Source organism: Sarcophilus harrisii, chromosome 4, assembly GCF_902635505.1.
Source record: "Sarcophilus harrisii chromosome 4, mSarHar1.11, whole genome shotgun sequence".
NCBI classification, from domain to species: Eukaryota; Metazoa; Chordata; class Mammalia; order Dasyuromorphia; family Dasyuridae; genus Sarcophilus; species Sarcophilus harrisii.
Window position 1 is genome coordinate 113,521,936 of NC_045429.1, and position 17,296 is coordinate 113,539,231.

Genomic DNA, 17,296 nt, shown 5'->3' on the forward strand with positions numbered 1-17,296 from the left:
AGTTTGAACAACTTTAGAAATTTTCTAATGATTTAAGCTATCTTTTATTCCTAAGTGGTTCTCTTCTTCACTTTACTCTTGTATTATTAGTATTATAAGGTAATTTTAGATTAACGACTCATAAATGACTACAAAAACATTTTTCAAATTGGCAAAGAATTTCATTGAAAACTATCTTGATAATTAGCACAAAACCTAGGATAACTTAAATATGGGAGGAAGATAGATAACATGATTAAATAGAGTGGCTTACATTACATTTGTATAGTACTTTTAAGTTTTCCAACTGCTTTCCCACACATTATCTCATCTGATCCTCACAACATCTCTGTAACATAAACAGAACAGATAGCATTATTCCCATTTTATAGTTGAGGAAATTGAGGCTCAGAGTGATTAAGTGATTTGGCCATTGCTATACAGCTAACAGTGGCAGATCAGTATATGAGAGCCTTGGGGTCCTGACTTTTAGACCTTTTGAACCCTAAGGACTGTAGAGCCTTTCCAAATGACTTGTAGCTGAAACCTTCTATTATATGTTGTTTTACCTATTAGAAGGTGAGCTCCTTGATATGTATCCCTAGTGTACTGCATATAGTAAAAACTTGAGCTATCTTTCCTTCCTATATTTCTTTCCTCTCTCCTTCCCTCCTTGTTCCTTCCAAAACTGACCTGGTCAGTTCAACTAAAATAAATGGTGAATTTAATTTAACTTAATTAAAAAAGGAAAAATGTTGCACATGATTTATCAAATTTTATCAAATTTATCAAAATATCAAAGCATTTCTGTACATCTAAACAGTCTAGTAATGAAACTATGAGGCAAAAGATCATAACCAAACCTTTTATTGCACGCACAATCTAGAGGCCCTTATTAATCTGGTCCCTCAATCTCTAATTTATTAACATTTAATCAAATCCATTGATGTACCCTTGGATCTCCCCTTCCCATAATTTCCACAAGATTGCCTATAAAATGATCTTTCTTCAATTTGTAATCTCTCTATCAACCAGTTCCTTTTGTTGCTTATAATCTTGTCGAATTCTGTCCGGTGCTGCTCAAATCTTAACTAGGTCATACCATTCCTTCAAGATATCATTATATATGTAGTTTATTTTTGCCAAATTCCTAGAAAATACTTTTTACACTCTTTGCTTAAATCTTCTCTTCTCTCATTCACTTTGTAACTCTCTTCAGTCTCTGGCTTATGATCTCACTACCCATTCTCTCTAACATTTCTAATGATCTCTTAATCTTTTAGACTTTTCTCAATTCTTATCTTTAATATCTGAAGCACTGTACTCCGTTGTTCATCCTGTTCTTATAATTCTCTTTCTTCAATGAATTTTGAGACACTGTCCTTTCTTGGTTTTTCATCCTTCTCTTTCTTTTTAGTCTATTTTTCTTGTTCATCATACATATTATGTTGTTTAACAATGAATGTACCCTAGTGCTCTGTCTTGGGTTCTTTTCTCTTTACCTTCCTCTTATTCTGGATTTCCCTGTTGCCCTGTAATTCACAATCATCCTTCCAATAACCAAGGTATGCAGCCTTGATGCCATTAACTTCTTACTCTCACATCTGCCCTCTGTCTCCCATAAATTTAACAGCCTTGTTGGTTACTCCACAACATCTCTTACATCAGTCACTTTTTCTTTATTCACAGAACTTTCTTTATTCACTTTCACTAACTTGGACTGTTACAATAGGCTTCTATTTTGTCTCCCTCATCAAATCTTTACCTTATCTAATTCATGTCCACTTAGATTCTAAATAGATTTTCATAAAGAACAGGTGTGCCTATGTAACTCACCTATTCAATAAAATCCAATGGTTCCCTTTTGTATTTAAGATAAAATATAAATTCTTTTATTTGTCATTTAAAGACCTTCGCAAGTTTGCTATGACCAATCTTTCCTGAATTCTTCTATATGATTCTTCTTCATCCACACTATGGTACAGCCAAACCTGTATTTTTGCTGGTCCTTATACAAGGATATTTTATTTTCTATCTGTGTCTTTGTATCGGCTCTACTCATGTCTAGAATGTGCAACAGCAATAATTTCTACAAGAAGTCTTTTCTGGTTCTGCTGACTCCTAAAGGCTTTTTATCCCCAAATTAACATATATTTAAATAAGTGTTTTATATACTTATTTGATATAATGTTGTTTTCCTTGGGAGAAAATAAGTTCTACAAAGTTGTCTTTATTTTCTTACAAGTACATAGTAAGTGCTTAATAAATGTTTAAAATTTCACTGACTGATCAATGTCTTTCCCAAAATGTGGCACCCAGAACTGAATATGGTATTCTCCATGTGGTCCAATTAGGGTAGAGAAAGAAAGAATTACCCTGCTTTTACCCAGGGCATTACTCCTGATTTCTTTTAATATAGTCAAATATTACATGTTTGACAAACATTTAATAAAGCCAAATATTATATTATTTCTTTTTCTTTTTTTGGGGGGGGGATGGGAGGAGTATCATGCCACATACTGATTCAAAATGAACTTCTGGGCTCTTTAAAATCCCAAATCTTTTTTGGATGAACTGTTTTAGAACCAAACTTCTCTCAATCTTATACATAGGATGTTATGTTACTAATTTCTTGGGACATAAGCAGAGGCTTTACATTTATCTCTGTTGTATTAGTCTTCTATCGCTGAAATATTTTTAGATCCTGACTCTTTTATCTAACTTGTTAGTTACCTCTTCTTAGTAGTAGTTTGTATTTATATAAAGCTTTAAGTTTTGCAAAGCACTTTATATATGTGACACTTACAAACAAGTTAAAGTCTGCCTTTATTCAAGATCATTTCTAGCAACTCCATGAAGAAAGAAGTATTTAAACTAAGTATGAAGACAGATTTTTCACTAGGTGCAAATAGGATAGCATAACAGGTATAGTGTCTGTGAATAAGAGATCTGTCTGGTATGGTTGGAGAATAGTAAGTTCAGTTTGGCTAAAATGTAGCACACATGAGAAGGATTAGTAATAGTGATGATGATAAGAACTAGTATTTCTATTGTACTTTAAGGTTTGTAAAGTATTTTACATGTTTTATTTCATTTGGTCTTCACAAAAACCCTGTGAAGTAAATGCTTATTATTATACTCATTTTACATATGAGAGAAGTGAAGTTGAGAGGGCCACACACAACTAGTAAATATCTAAAGGAAGATTTGAACTAATGATTTCTTGATTCAAAGTCTAGTAGTCAATCTACTAAAAACATCTATCTGTCTAGATATGTAAGTCCTCTTATCTTTCTTTCATATTATCTACAGTATTTAGCATGGTATTGGGAAAATTTTGCTGAACTCTTTTCACTGTTAAGTTATTAACTTAATTGTGACAACTCAGAAAAAATCCAATTATTAAATTAATGAATCAGAATTTGGGTCTGTTGCTGATGATAAATAGAAATGTTTTATATTTGTGTGTATGATTCTGCATTCACAGCAAAGACCTAGATTCATTAAGCAGTTTTATGTGCTAACTTGTTAATTCAGTAATAAACTACTTCATTCAAGAAAGATCAGGCATCAACTATGTGTCCAGCACTATTCAAGATAATGCAAAGTTATATAAGGTACCATCCTTACCCTCATAAATCCTCATAAAGAGATAAACAAACACAATCACAATATACGATATAATGTGATAAAGGCATTTTGAAGTTGTAGATCTCTATTCCTATGACCCAAAGGATAAACAACACAGAGAGTAAAGGCAGGAAGACATATAGGCTGGCTATCAGAAAATTCTAGACAGGTAAACACCCTATCTTAGGGTGATAGCAATGAAAGTATAAACACAGCAGATTATTGTAAATCAAAATTATATAACATCTTAATATTTGTAATCACTTTCCTCTAAGAAATATGTAGGGTAAGCATTGTTTCCCACAATTAACCTCAAGATTACGAACAGAAGAGAAAACAATAAATGGTAATCATAGACAGAAAGGATGAAGTCAGAGGGAGAGACAAATTACTAAATTCAGTTTTGGACATGGGAGTTGTAAGTGATCGTGGGATATCAATTTTGTATTATTATTGGGTAGGTAGTTAGAGATGTATTTAAAGAATTCAGAAGAGAAGTCAGATGGAAAAATCAGATTTGTGAGTCATTAGATGAAGGATGAAAAATGAAATCCTAAAAGTGGATGAGATTTTATAGGATATGGTGAAGAAAAGTTTAGGATCAGGCTCAGAAAGAGAGAAAAACAGTTTGAGTGGCATAAAAAAGGTGTAGGTGTTTTGAAAAGGCTTTTACTAGAGAAGGAATCAGATATAGGAAAAATTGGAGAAATCTCAGTAAAATGGAGGAAAATTTTAAGTAGATTAAACTTTAGGTGTAGATTCTAAGGCTAACTTTTATGGAAGATAAGATAGGAATTAGGAACTCAAATGGATGAACTGGAGATGGGAAAGGAAAAAGTTGATAGGAAGTAGGAAAATAAGTTTTAAAAAAGGCAACAGAAAAATTGTAGAACAAAGCAAAGCGATAAAGTAGATTGGGGGGGGGAACATGCAAATTGCTGACACATATGGTAAAAGGGGAAAAAGATAGGGTATGTCTATGTTGTTTCTGAGCTAAGGAAAGGAAATGATAGCTAATAACAACTAGCAATTATAAAGCATTTTAAGTTTTGAAAAGGTTTTTACATATGCCATGTCATTTGATCCGCACAGCAATCCTAGGAGATAAGGAGTTCTTATCATTCTAGATTTGCAGTTGAGGAAAATGAAGGACAGAATTTAAATGACTTGTTCAGGGTCCCTCAGCCAGTAAATGTGAGATGTAAACTCAGCTCTTTCTGAAACCAAGTCCAACACTCTACTCACTGCACCATCAGACTTTGGTATAAACTAAATAATTAAGTGATAGAAATTGGCTATAAACATTGTTTCAACTGGAGGGAGGGAATGGCTGAAATGTCAATTGCATTGTAAAGTAGAAGAAATCAGCAGTGATGAATTTGGCATGTAATTTTTACAACTTCCACCACAGCAGTGTGATGTTTTACTTTTCAAAGTATAGGTTTATCTCCCTTCTGGAGGGGAAGATGAAAGGACCCAAGGAATACTCTACACTTTAAGTAGTTAGGGACAATGAAGTCTTCTTAAAGTAACTGGAATAAAAGATTCAAGTGAGAGTAGTAGAAGTGTTATATACAAGTGTAAGGGGAGAAAAAGGACAATTATATACCTAAAGTAACAAAAAAGAAATGGAAGAATATCATGGTAAAATTTTGTTCTGAATCTTAACTCTAAATAGAGGAATTAGTTTGGAAGAGGAAAATAAACTCCCTCCCTCCTCGAGTTTGTAATAGAGGAGGAAAGGAAATATGGATATAAGTCATTCTCTTACTCTTAAAAGATTTCTCTTTGGATAACTTCCATGGATCTATTATGCCATTCTCTTGAGGACAAAGAAAGACCTTAGATTTTGAGAGAGAAGATTTAAAAGGATTCAATGGAAGACAAAGTATAATATACTATGATGGCTGATGCTCAGAAATTAAAATTCTAATTAATTCCATTAATGAAGAAAGAAAAAATGAGACTTTTAGTATAAAGAGATGAATTTGGTGCATGGGGAATTCACCATGCAAATTAATTTTTAAAAAATAATATATAGATACCCTGTACCAAGATAAGGTCAAAATCATTCATGATTTAGACATAAAGGGTGTTACTACAAGCAAATTAGGAGAACAACATATAGTCTATCTCTCAGATCTGTGGAGAAGAGAGGAATTTATGGACAAAGAAGAGCTAGAGAACATTAAGAAATGCAAAATTGAAAATTTTTATTAAATTAAAAAGGTTTTGTACAAACAAAACTAATACAGCCAAGATTAGAAGGGAAGCCAAAAAAATGGGAAAATGTTTTGCTTCCACTGTTTCTGATAAAGGCCTCATTTCTAAAATATATAGAGAATTGAGTCAAATTCATAAGAATACAAACCACTCCCCAATTGATAAATGTCAAAGGATATGAACAGATAATTTTCAGACAAAGAAATTCAAGCCATTTCTAGTCATATAAAAAAATGCTCTAAATCACTATTAGAGAAATGCAAATTAAGATAACCCTGAAGTACCACTTCACACCTCTCAGATCAGCTAAAATGATAGGAAAAGATAATCATAAATATTTGAGGGGATATGAGAAAACTGGGGCACTAATACATTGTTGGTAGAACTGTGAACTGATCCAACCATTCTGGAGAGCGATTTGAACTATTCCCAAAGGGATATAAAACAGTGCATCCCCTTTGATCCAGCAGTGTCTCTGGGTCTGTGTAATGGGCCAGAATTCTGGAGAAATTCTTATAACAAGGTATTAACTCAGAGGAATTGATAAGACAATGGTTCTAGTTTAACATGGTGATTAATAGTTCTCTAGTTCGGTAAATGTACTTAGTACTTAATATAGTTCTAGAAGACTGACATCTATTCTACAAGATTCACACCTACAGTGATGTAATTATAATAGAGTATATAAGCTGGGACAAACCAGAGACATTCACTCCATCTTCCACATTTGTGGTGGCTGGCCTGTTCTCTTGCATTTCTCCACTGAGAACAAGGCCCATCTGAAGGCCACTGAAAAAGCTAGCTGGGCCCCAGCAAAGAGACAGACTGAAGGAGACAATAAAGAATTTGGACTTTATCTCTGGCTATTCTCGTGGTGATTAATTACACTGCTGAAGTGAAGGCTGGCCCAAGACCTCCAAAAAACCAATCAGAACATTACCGGTCTGTATCTCAAAGAGATCATAAAAAAGGGAAAAGGACCCAAATATGCAAAAATGTTTGTTGTAGTCCTTTTTATAGTCACAAGGAAATGGAAATTGAGTGGATACCCACCAGTTGGGGAATGGCTGAAGAAGTTATGGTATATGAATGGAATATTACTAATGGAATATTACTGTTCTATAAGAAAGGATGATTTCAGAAAAGCTTACAAAGACTTACATGAACTGATGCTAAGCAAAGTAAGTAGTACCAAGAAAACATTGTACACAGCAACAAGATTATGTGATGATTAACTGTAATGGACTTGGCTCTTTTCAACAATGAGGTGATTCAAGACAATTTTAATAGACTTGTGATAGCAAGAGTCATCCCCATGCAGAAGTAATAGTAGATAGATTGAATGTGGATCAAAGCATATTATTTTCACCTTTTGTTGTTTACTTGTTATTTTTTCTCTCAAGTTTTTTTTTTTTTCTTTTGATCTGCTCTTTCTTATACATCATGACAAATATGGAAATATGTTTAGAAGAATTGTACATGCTTAACCTATACTGGATGGCTTGCTATCTAGGTCGAGGGAGGGGGAAATCTGGAAAACAAGATTTTGCAAAGGTAAATATTGAAAACTATCTTTACATGTACATGGAAAAATAAAAAACAATTATAAAAATTTAAAGATGTTTGAAACAAAGGTAAGACACAGAAAACTTACTCATATTGTGAGTAAGGCATAGTTTGATAATAGACAGAAGGCAGGATTTCATTATTTTATTTAGATTTTCTTTTCTTCTACAAAAATGATCTTTCTACTGGAAATAACACAAAAAATGTAACAAGGCATTAGTAAAAAAAGATAAATAAAAACATAGTAAAAAGGGGTCTAACTCTCTTTGGTAGTAGCAGCATCTGTTTTACATAAACTGGACTAATTTCTTTTTAAGGAGACAAGGCAGCCACTTTCAGAACTGATTGGTCTAAGAGGTTAGGGCTTGAACAACTGCTATGACTTCTTGGTTGCCTGAGCAACTAGGAATAAAATGTCCAACATATGAGAAGTTACTGCTACTTAGGCTTAATGGAATTCCTGCAGCCTTGAACGTCAACATAGCTCTCTTACTCTATCATAACAAATCCCGAGTCTGAAGGAAGATTCATCTGCCTAAAACAATGTTGTATTTTTATTAATCCTTTTTCTGTGGTTTAGTAAACTTTGTTAAATATTTTATGGTTTGATCTTATATTCTAATTCCAGGCTCAAATCACTATATTGTTCTGATGAATAGCAATTCCCTAGACTAGATAAATTACTGTTGTGCCACAGTTCTCCTTTATTGGCCTGACTCAGTTTCCCTAATTGTCCTGGCTCAGTTTCCCTTATTGTCCTGCCTTGGTTTCCCTGAATCGTTATGCCTCAGTTCCTAATTGTTCTGCAACACCATCCCTCCCTCCTAATCATGATGATCCAGATAAGGAGAAAAACCTTTTATCTTAGACATCATCAGAATGTTGGGTGCCTCTCCCCATTCCAATTTATCAGAATGTTGGGTGCCTCTCCCCATTCTGTAATTCTAATTATCAGATATCCCCCATGTCCCCCTCACCCTGTCAGAACCGGATTGTTAGTTCGGTGTTCTGGCTCTCAGCACCCTGACTCCACCCCTGCCTTGGGCTACCCCCTGTATCTGAGCCACATGTATATATGTCACTGAGAACTCAAATTGTTTGCTGTATTCTTGGAGACGATAGTCTCATTCAGCCCTGGGACCACACCATGGATCCATTTGGTCCCAGGAAATCTCTCCTTTTCAAATAAAATATTAAATACTCTCTAATCTCTATCTTGCCTCAGTTTCTCTGGTATTACACTACATATAAATATACACACATACACACACACACACACACACACACACACACACATATCTTTAAGTTCCAAAAGAACTGGCAGATTATATTGCTGAGGAACACTAAGGAATACCATGGATGAGGCAATTATTCTTAAAGACTGGAAAATTAGAGAGCCAATATGAGATTGTGTAAGGTTAAATATTGTCCCAGTGTTCCTGAGAAGAGAAAAAAAAAAAATAAAAGCCTGAAAACAATAGATTAGTGAGTTTGACTTTAATTAAGGGAAAACTAGAATGAAAGAGATGAGTATTTGGCATGGTTTCATCCAGATTAGAGTGTTGCCACACTTTTCTTCTCTCTCCCTCCTTTGCTTCCTTTCTCCTTCCCTCTCTTCTTTTCTTCCTTCCTTTTTTCCTTTTTCCTTCCTCCTTTACTTCTTTCCCCCTTCTTCCTTCCTTTCTCCTTTCCTTTCATTCTTCCTAGTTTTCTTCCCTCCTCACTTCCTTTCTTAAATTTTAATGATAAATTTGATAAAATATCTCATATTTTCTTGTGGAGAAGATGGAAAGCTAGAACCAGTAACAGTCAGATGGATTCATAACAGGTTGAATGGCTAAACTTAGAATGGTCATTAATTATTCAATGTCAACCCAGTAGAAGTGGAGGGTCCCAGAGAATCTATGCTTGGTCCTCTGCTATTTAACATACTTATCAATTATTTTGGATAAAGCCAAAGATGATGTGCTCATCAAATCTGCAAGTGACACAAAGCTGTGAGAGTTACTAATAAGAGATGGATGACAGTTAAGATCTAAAAATATCTTGACAGGTTAGAAAATGGAGGGAATCTAATAAGATGAACTATAATAGGGATAAATGCAAAGTTCTGCACTTGGGTAAAAAAAATCCAACTTCAAAAGTACAGGCTTTGGAGTTAGACAGCAGTTTATCTTTAAAAGATCTTTTGAGTTTCAGTGGACTCCACACTCGACAAGTATTCAGTAGTGTGAAGTAGCAATCAAAACAGTTAAAGAGGTTATACAAACAGAGGCTTAATTTCTGGGTACAAGTTAAGTTAGAGAGTTATTAAACCCTGGTTAGACCATATCTAGAATAATGTGTTCACTTCTAGGCATCATAGTTTATCACAGTTTTTAAATCATAGTTTAGAAAAAAACAAAACCAAAAAACATTTATGAGTTGGAGAGTTTCTAAAAAAGGGCAATTAACATAGGATAAGTTTAAAGAACCAGGGATGTCTACCTAGAAAAGAAGGCTCAGGGAAGACGTGATAGATCTATTTAAGTACTTGAAGGACTATTATGTAGAAGAGAGAACAGGCTTGGTTTTTTGTTTGTTTATTTTTTTATTTTTTGTCACCATAGGACAGAACCTGGAGTAACAAACAGAATTTGCAAAGAGGCAAATTTAGGTCTAATGTTAGAGAAAACGTCTTAAAAATTAGAGCTTTCCAAAGACTAAAAATGCTGTCTCAGAAAGTGGTGGATTCCCTGTTTATAATCTTTAGGTAGATTCTAGATGTCTATTTTTGATAGATATCACAGTGAAAGTTCACTTGCATGTCGAAGTAGATTGATTATAGATAGACTGAATAGCTATTGAAATCTCTTCTACCTTTACATTCTGTTACTATGAAAAGCACAAAGAATATAACTGTGGGGAACTACCACCTTTTAAAAGTTCAAAAATAATAACATTAGTGCTTTAAAGTTTGTAAAGCCTTATTATAAACTTGTGAGAGTGATACTACAGATATTTTCTCCATTTTACATATGAAAAAACCAAGGTCCAGAAACTTAAATGATTTATTCAAGGTCCCAGAGCTAATAAGCATCAGATACAAAATTAAAACAAAGGCATTAGAGGTCTGCTTCAAAGCCCAGCACTCTCTCCAATATGTCATCATTCCTTTTAAGGAAGATGAAAAGTCTATGAATCAGAGAGTAGAAGCAATGTTTAAGAGGGGAACCAGAAGAGTGTGATGTTTAATGAGGCCGAGTAGGAGAGAGTGGTCAATAATGAAATAATCTAGAAAGGTTTAGTGATTAGACAATTGATGGTATTTATCAGAACAATACAGTACTATGAACAATACAGAAGAAACAAAAGTGTTGACATGGACACAATATGTAATGGGCTGAGGTACCCCTTTATTCCAAGAAGCCCAGGCATCTCATTCTAAATATCATCAGGCTGCTCGAGCTTTATGTTTACAATTTGGAAGCTAGGAGCATAGTAAAAGCCTGTACGGTTTGCCTTCCTTTCCATGCTCCTACACTGCCTCCAGGGAAGAACCCTCGTGGTTTGAGACCCAATGAAATCTGGCAAATGGATATGACCCATTATAAATCTTTTGGTCATCTGTCTTTCATCCATGTTGTGGTAGACACCTTTTCGGGATTCACTTTTGCAATACCAGCAGCAAAAGATACAGCCCGAGTGGTCACTGAATTCCTCATACAAGAATTTGCCATTATGGGTGTGCCACAAGCAATAAAAACAGACAATGGACCTGCATATACTTCTAAACATTTTGTACACTTTTGTGCACAGTATAAGATTTTACACACCATGGGCATACCTTTTAATCCTCAAGGACAGGCAATAGTAGAGAGGAGAAATAGAGATATTAAGACACTCCTCCAAAAACAAAAGAAAGAGGGAGCCACAGGTAACCCTAGAGAACTTCTAAATCTAGCCTTTTATACTATTAACTTCTTGATTTTTGACAAAGATTCACTGGCTCCAGCAGACAGGTTTTATAACCCACTGGAAGGTCAGTGTCCAGTGCGAGCAGCTCCACTATCTTTAGATAATTGCCAGGTGATGTGGAGAGACCCAGAAAGTGGTGAATGGAAAGGACCAGATAGGCTAACTGCTTTGGGGAGAGGGTTTGCTTGTATCTCTACAGGTGGAGAAGGAATCAGATGGGTGCCAACGAGCCATATTCGCCTTGTCCATCGCAGAGAGACAGAGCAGACCCTTGAAACAAAGAAGACCCAAGAAATATTGGGTGGTTCTGTTGCTGATTGTGCTCACCATTGAAAGAGCGTGGCAGTTATGGCGTTTGACTCATGGACATCAAAGATTGTTGGACTTGAAAACCCTCAGGAATCATTGGATTCTCTGAGACATGATAAGATTGTTGTAGGACTTGAAAACCCTCAGGAATCATTGGATTCTCTGAGACATAGGACTTGAAAACTCTCAGGAATCATTGGATTCTCTGAGAAATGATAAGACTGTTACAGGACTTCAAAATCTGCTGGAATCATTGGATTCCCTAACACATAAAAAGACTTTTGCAGGACTTCAAAAACTCAGGGGGATCATTGGATTCCCTGACATGTGAAGCAATGGACAATAGATTGGTTTTGGACTATCTCTTGGCTGCTGAAGAAGGTGTATGTGTGACTGTTGTTTACATACCCTCCTTCTAGGACTTCTGGTGATCTTTTCCAACACCATGTTGATTTATATTGTTTGCTATTCCGCTACTTGCGTGTACAATTCATGTTTGTTACACCACATCGAGCCTGCACTGACTGTGGGGAGAGTCATCCCTAATAGCCTCTGCGTTATTGCTATGTGCTTGTGTAATACCTCCCATGCTGATGGGTTTGTGCATAATAAGACCCTTCAGCCCAGAAACCCGCTAGCAACCCCCACTTCCCTTTGGTGCTTTTCATCTCCCTTCCTGAGATGTCAGGGAGGGCGTGATCATCTCCTTTTTAGTGCTTTCACCTCCTTTCCTGAGAAGTTAGGGAGGCTGTGATCACCTCCCCTTGGGGGCTCTGACCTCCCTGAGGAGTCAGGGATGGCATGACCACCTGTGTTCTAAAATAAAAGAAAGCGGGAGATGTAATGGGCTGAGGTTTGAGTTGATGCACTGAGGTCCCAAGTACATGAGGCTAAATAGTAATTGGGCTATACTCTATTAATATACATGATTGGATAAAGAATGGTCCCTGCCCACTCTCCGTGCAAGTCCTGATGTGTTGTATAGGAAATGACGATTTTGGTGGGTGGAGGCAGAGAGAGACAGGAAGAGAAGCTGGGAGAGATTGGGCCTGGGTTCCATACTCCTAGCTGCTGGTTGTGTGGCTGCTGGTCTAGCTAGCTTCTTGACTCAGCTGCACACATTGCTATCGCCGATTCTCTTCCACCTCCGATCCTTCTTCACTGAGAATAAAGACTGACGATTTTCCCCTAACCTGAATTCCTGATTCCGACTGATTTTCAAATACGTGATCTTCACGTACAATAGGTATAGACTACTTTCTGAAGAAGCTTAGCAGTGAGGATGGAAGCAGAAATGGGCTAGATAAGAATTGGGAGGATGAACATGTTTAAACATAGAGAAAGCCAGATTATAAGGAGATATTGAGGAGACATGAGAAAGGTATGTAAACTATTGGAGAATCTTGGGGTAATTAAGAGAAATGGTGTGAAACTCAAATAGAAACAGATTGCTATAGGCCACATATTGACTTAGGTCATAATGACAGGACAGGACAGTTAAATACCCTAAGTGGTTAGAGTATCAGGCCTGGAGTCAGTTTAAATCCTCCTCAGACACTTACTAGCTTTGTGACCCCAGACAAGTCACCTATCCTTGTTGCCTTGTCTTTCTTATCTGTAAAATAAGCTGAAGAAGGAAATGGCAAACGACTTCAATATCTTTGTCAAGAAAACCCCAAATAGGATCAAGCAGAACCAGACATGACTAAAAATGATTAAACAACACTGTATTTTATTAAACATTTTCCAATTACATTTTGAAGTAGTGTGACTGCTCTTGGGATTCAAATTTGACTCCTTTGGTCAAGAGAATATGGGAACAATGGTGGAGATAAAGGAATTATCCTTACCAAAAAGTAGGGATATGTCTTTTACCAAAAGTAATAGACATTGTGTGGTAACATTTTGAAGAATGGAAAGTTGGGAATTGAGGGAATTCATATTAGATGTTCTCAAACTTCTCAGAGAAGAAAGGGGTAAGCCATCTGCTGTAAATATATGTGTGGTTGGGGGTTTCATGAGAGAGGAGAATGTTTGGAATAATTGATAAGAAGAATGAATCAAAAAGGATAGAGTAGAAATATCAAGCAGTATACAAGACCAAACTAAGGTCAAAAACTGAGGTTATAAATATGTCAATAGTGAATTTTTTTTTTTGTTTTTTTGTTTTTTTTCTGTTGATTTTTGGCAGTATAGAAGCAGAGTGTAAGAAACTTAATAATAGGAGTAGGATAGGAATGAAAATTAGTAGTAGAAGAATGGTCAAAATTCAAAACAAATCAGGATTCTAGAGCAATAATCCATTAAAATGGAAGATCATAGGGTCACCAACAGGTAAGGTCTAACATGAAAAAATGTTTATCATTTAAAATAAGAATGTAAATAAAACCCTGATTTATGATTTTTACTATTTTTCCCAGTTAAAATACATACATACATACATATATATATATATATGTAAAATATTTTTGTTCACCAGGAAGACTGCCTGGAGATATCAAGGTATATTTTATCCCAAAACACATGGATTATAAGGTACTTTTAGTATTACTCCAAATGATTTCCAAAGGATATAAAATCAGTTTTTGAAAACCATGCATTTTTGGAGAAAATATAAACTGACTTGACCTCCATTGGCAGAAGAGTCCTGTAATGAATGTAACATCACAAACATTGTATATGCTGGGACATCACCAGACTGGAAAGGTGGAATGTCTGAATTTTGTGGCCTGAATACAAAGGAAAAAAATAAGTATTAAGTTATAACTCCTACCTTTCAGCCTAGTCAGCATATCTTTTAAACAAAGGTATTTCCCCCATTAACATTTAATGTCAGGTGTATATACCATATGAAAATTTTAGAATGACAATAAAAGTAAACCTAACTAAGAAAAACAAAAGCTATATCCTTGTTTGAAACTTAGCTTAAAATAAAATCTGCTTCATGATAAACTACATGGTAATGTTCCTATATCCTATCTCCTACTGTCTTTCCCCACCCCTCAATCATATCAGCTCTGTTTATGTAGTTGGAACACAGGGAACATGATGCCACAGTCAGAAATGGTGAAGTCAGAAGTTTTAGGGAGAGAGTTAATAAACTCCTTTTAGAACATATGAGTTTGAAGTGTTGATGAGACATCAAAGAATGGAAATTAAAAGATCTAAGTCCTGTGGTTTTATAAACTTTAAACAACTATTACAGAATACTTTCCAGCATTCCCACCTCTCCCTTTAAAAAAAAGGATGTTTCTTCAATAAGCAGATCTTAAAACAAACTAAAAACTTAGTATCTTTTGATGGTGAAGGAAACAATTCAAAAAGTGAATAAAGGTAAGTTAGCTCTTCCTCTGGGGATTAACATCTATTAAGCACAGTATTTTGGTGAAACACAAGGCAAAGTCAAAAATATATTTACTTTAAAACATGATTAACTTTGTCCCTAAGTTCTTCTAATTCAGCCTGCTTCTAATTAAGAACCTGTATATTCAAGGGACAAAGAAAGTAGGTAACTTACTTTTTATATGTAGCAATTAAAACTGAATAACAAGTTCCAGGTCTTTTTTTTTTTTTTTTTTTTTTTTTTTTTTAGTTCTTGCATTGTCATGCACATGAACAAGTAATTTTTTTTTTTTTAACCAAAGAAACCCTCTAGGAATGTACTATATCTTTAATTAAGCAAAGTACTTCTCTATCCCATTCATGTTCAAATTATTTGCTATCTAATTTCATTGTTCTTAAAATCAAGCATTATTCTTTAGAAAATTTACTTCTGATACTTTGCTTTTTGAAACAAATGATAAAACTGAGATCCAAAGAATTACCACTGAGGTCAAATCAGTTACTAGAGTAACCTACAGTAAATCAAAAGTCTGATTTTTATCAAGGATCATTCTACTAAATGAATTAACCAAAAGAGAATTTTCCTTTGCCAGTGAGGTTGATCTCTTCTATTTGAATCTATTTCTATTTGAAACCACCAGAGGGAAGGTTTATTTTTTTATTCTCATAAAGCTGATCAAAGAGAGGCTTAAATATTGAAATAGATGGTGTGAACTCTTTCTTGATCAGATTGAGTCTTACCTGGCCATGCTCTGTCCTGGCCCCAGGGCTAAACCAATGCCTGCAGGAGAAAGAAAAGAAGGAGTTAGGCATGAAGTTGAATAAAGCACATGCTGTCAGCTGTCACAACACCCACCTCTCTCTGCTTTTGGGTATTTTATTGTCTATCAGGAAAATGCACCCTTAAGCTATATTTTATTTTAATAGATATTTTATGTAACTAGAAACTATTGTTTCTTTAAGAAATATAAAAATGTCTATAACCAAGTAATATTCAAATTGCTAAAGTAAACTGAATGAGAGGATTACATTTCCACTTATTACATTAACAAAAATTATTGAGTCTGTTTAAATTTCATTATTTTATGAATCAGTTCTGAAAAGAAATACACAAATTTTCCTATTCACTACAACTTAATTATAACACCATACTACAAATTATAATGTTTTAACTGCTATATTAAAAAACAAACACCTACTATTATGTTCAAGAACACTGCAGATAATATATCCAATTAGAGAACATATCATTTATTCATGGGAAAGCTTTGTTCAAATCTATTTTCATGTTCAAAATAGCCAATGAGAGTTTCAAAAATGAAACAGGAGTAGTATAGGAGTTCAGGTCTCCAAAAGAATGATTTTAATGCTGATTCTTATAAATTATTCAAGAATAATTTAACATTTCTAGATTCTGACCAAGACTGAGTATATGGGGATTGCATCACCTCCACAGTCATAAGGAGAATATGATAGCTGTCTCCAAGTATGTAAAGAGCTGTCAGGAAGAAGAGCAATTAGATTAGCTTTGATTGGTTCCAGAAGGCAAAATTCAGGATCAATGGACATAAACTACAGAGAGAGATATTTAGATATATTGATAAAAAGGTTTAATACAAAATTGGGAAGTGCTCCTTTTGAAAGTGAAGGTCTGCTTCAAATGGAGATCTTTAAGCATTTGGTGGACCATTCCTCCAGTATGACGAAGAATGGATTCTTTTTCAGGTATATGTTCAGGAAGATCTATTAAGTTCCTCTTGCTTCCGTAGGTTAGGACCATATTCCTTGAATGTGGCCAGTGGATTTGTAGATCATAGATACAGAATTAGAAGATCTTCTAGTCTAATTCTCACATTTTAGAGGTGAGGAAAGTAAATCTCAGATTAAACTACTTTCAAAATCACACAGGTAACAGATGGGGTTTGAATTCAGGTAACTTGGCTCCAAACCCAATGTTTCCTGGAGTCAAGTTGTTTTTTGTTTGCTTGTTTTTTAAGAGGCTATCATATTAAGTGACTAATTCATGGGTTAAAAGTTGCCTTGAAATAAAAGGAAGGACTAATCACAGGGTATAGTCATGAAAGTATAGTCACTAGATAAACTGTTCTAAGTGGATTATTTTGTCTAGCATGGGTAGAATGGCTTAGGGATCTGAATTCAGTAACTGGACAAACCAGAAAGGAAAGCTTCTAGGAAGGTTCTCTGTATCCAAAGAACCACTAAGAAGCCCTATAAGAATCCTTGTGGATCATCGAACTCTGGTCCTGAGGCAACTCTGGCCTTAAAAGGA

At 35.0% G+C, this 17,296-nt stretch overlaps 1 protein-coding gene across 5 annotated transcripts in view; it reads right to left on the minus strand.

Moving 5' to 3' along the window:
* Positions 1-17,296, minus strand: part of GPATCH2 (G-patch domain containing 2) — a 436,123-nt gene that overhangs the window by 63,849 nt on the left and 354,978 nt on the right. For all 5 annotated transcript variants that reach the window (XM_031937380.1, XM_031937378.1, XM_031937377.1 and 2 more), the window contains exon 7: positions 15,748-15,787. In XM_031937380.1, the coding sequence (XP_031793240.1) occupies positions 15,748-15,787 (40 nt within the window). The remainder of the gene's footprint in view (positions 1-15,747; positions 15,788-17,296) is intronic.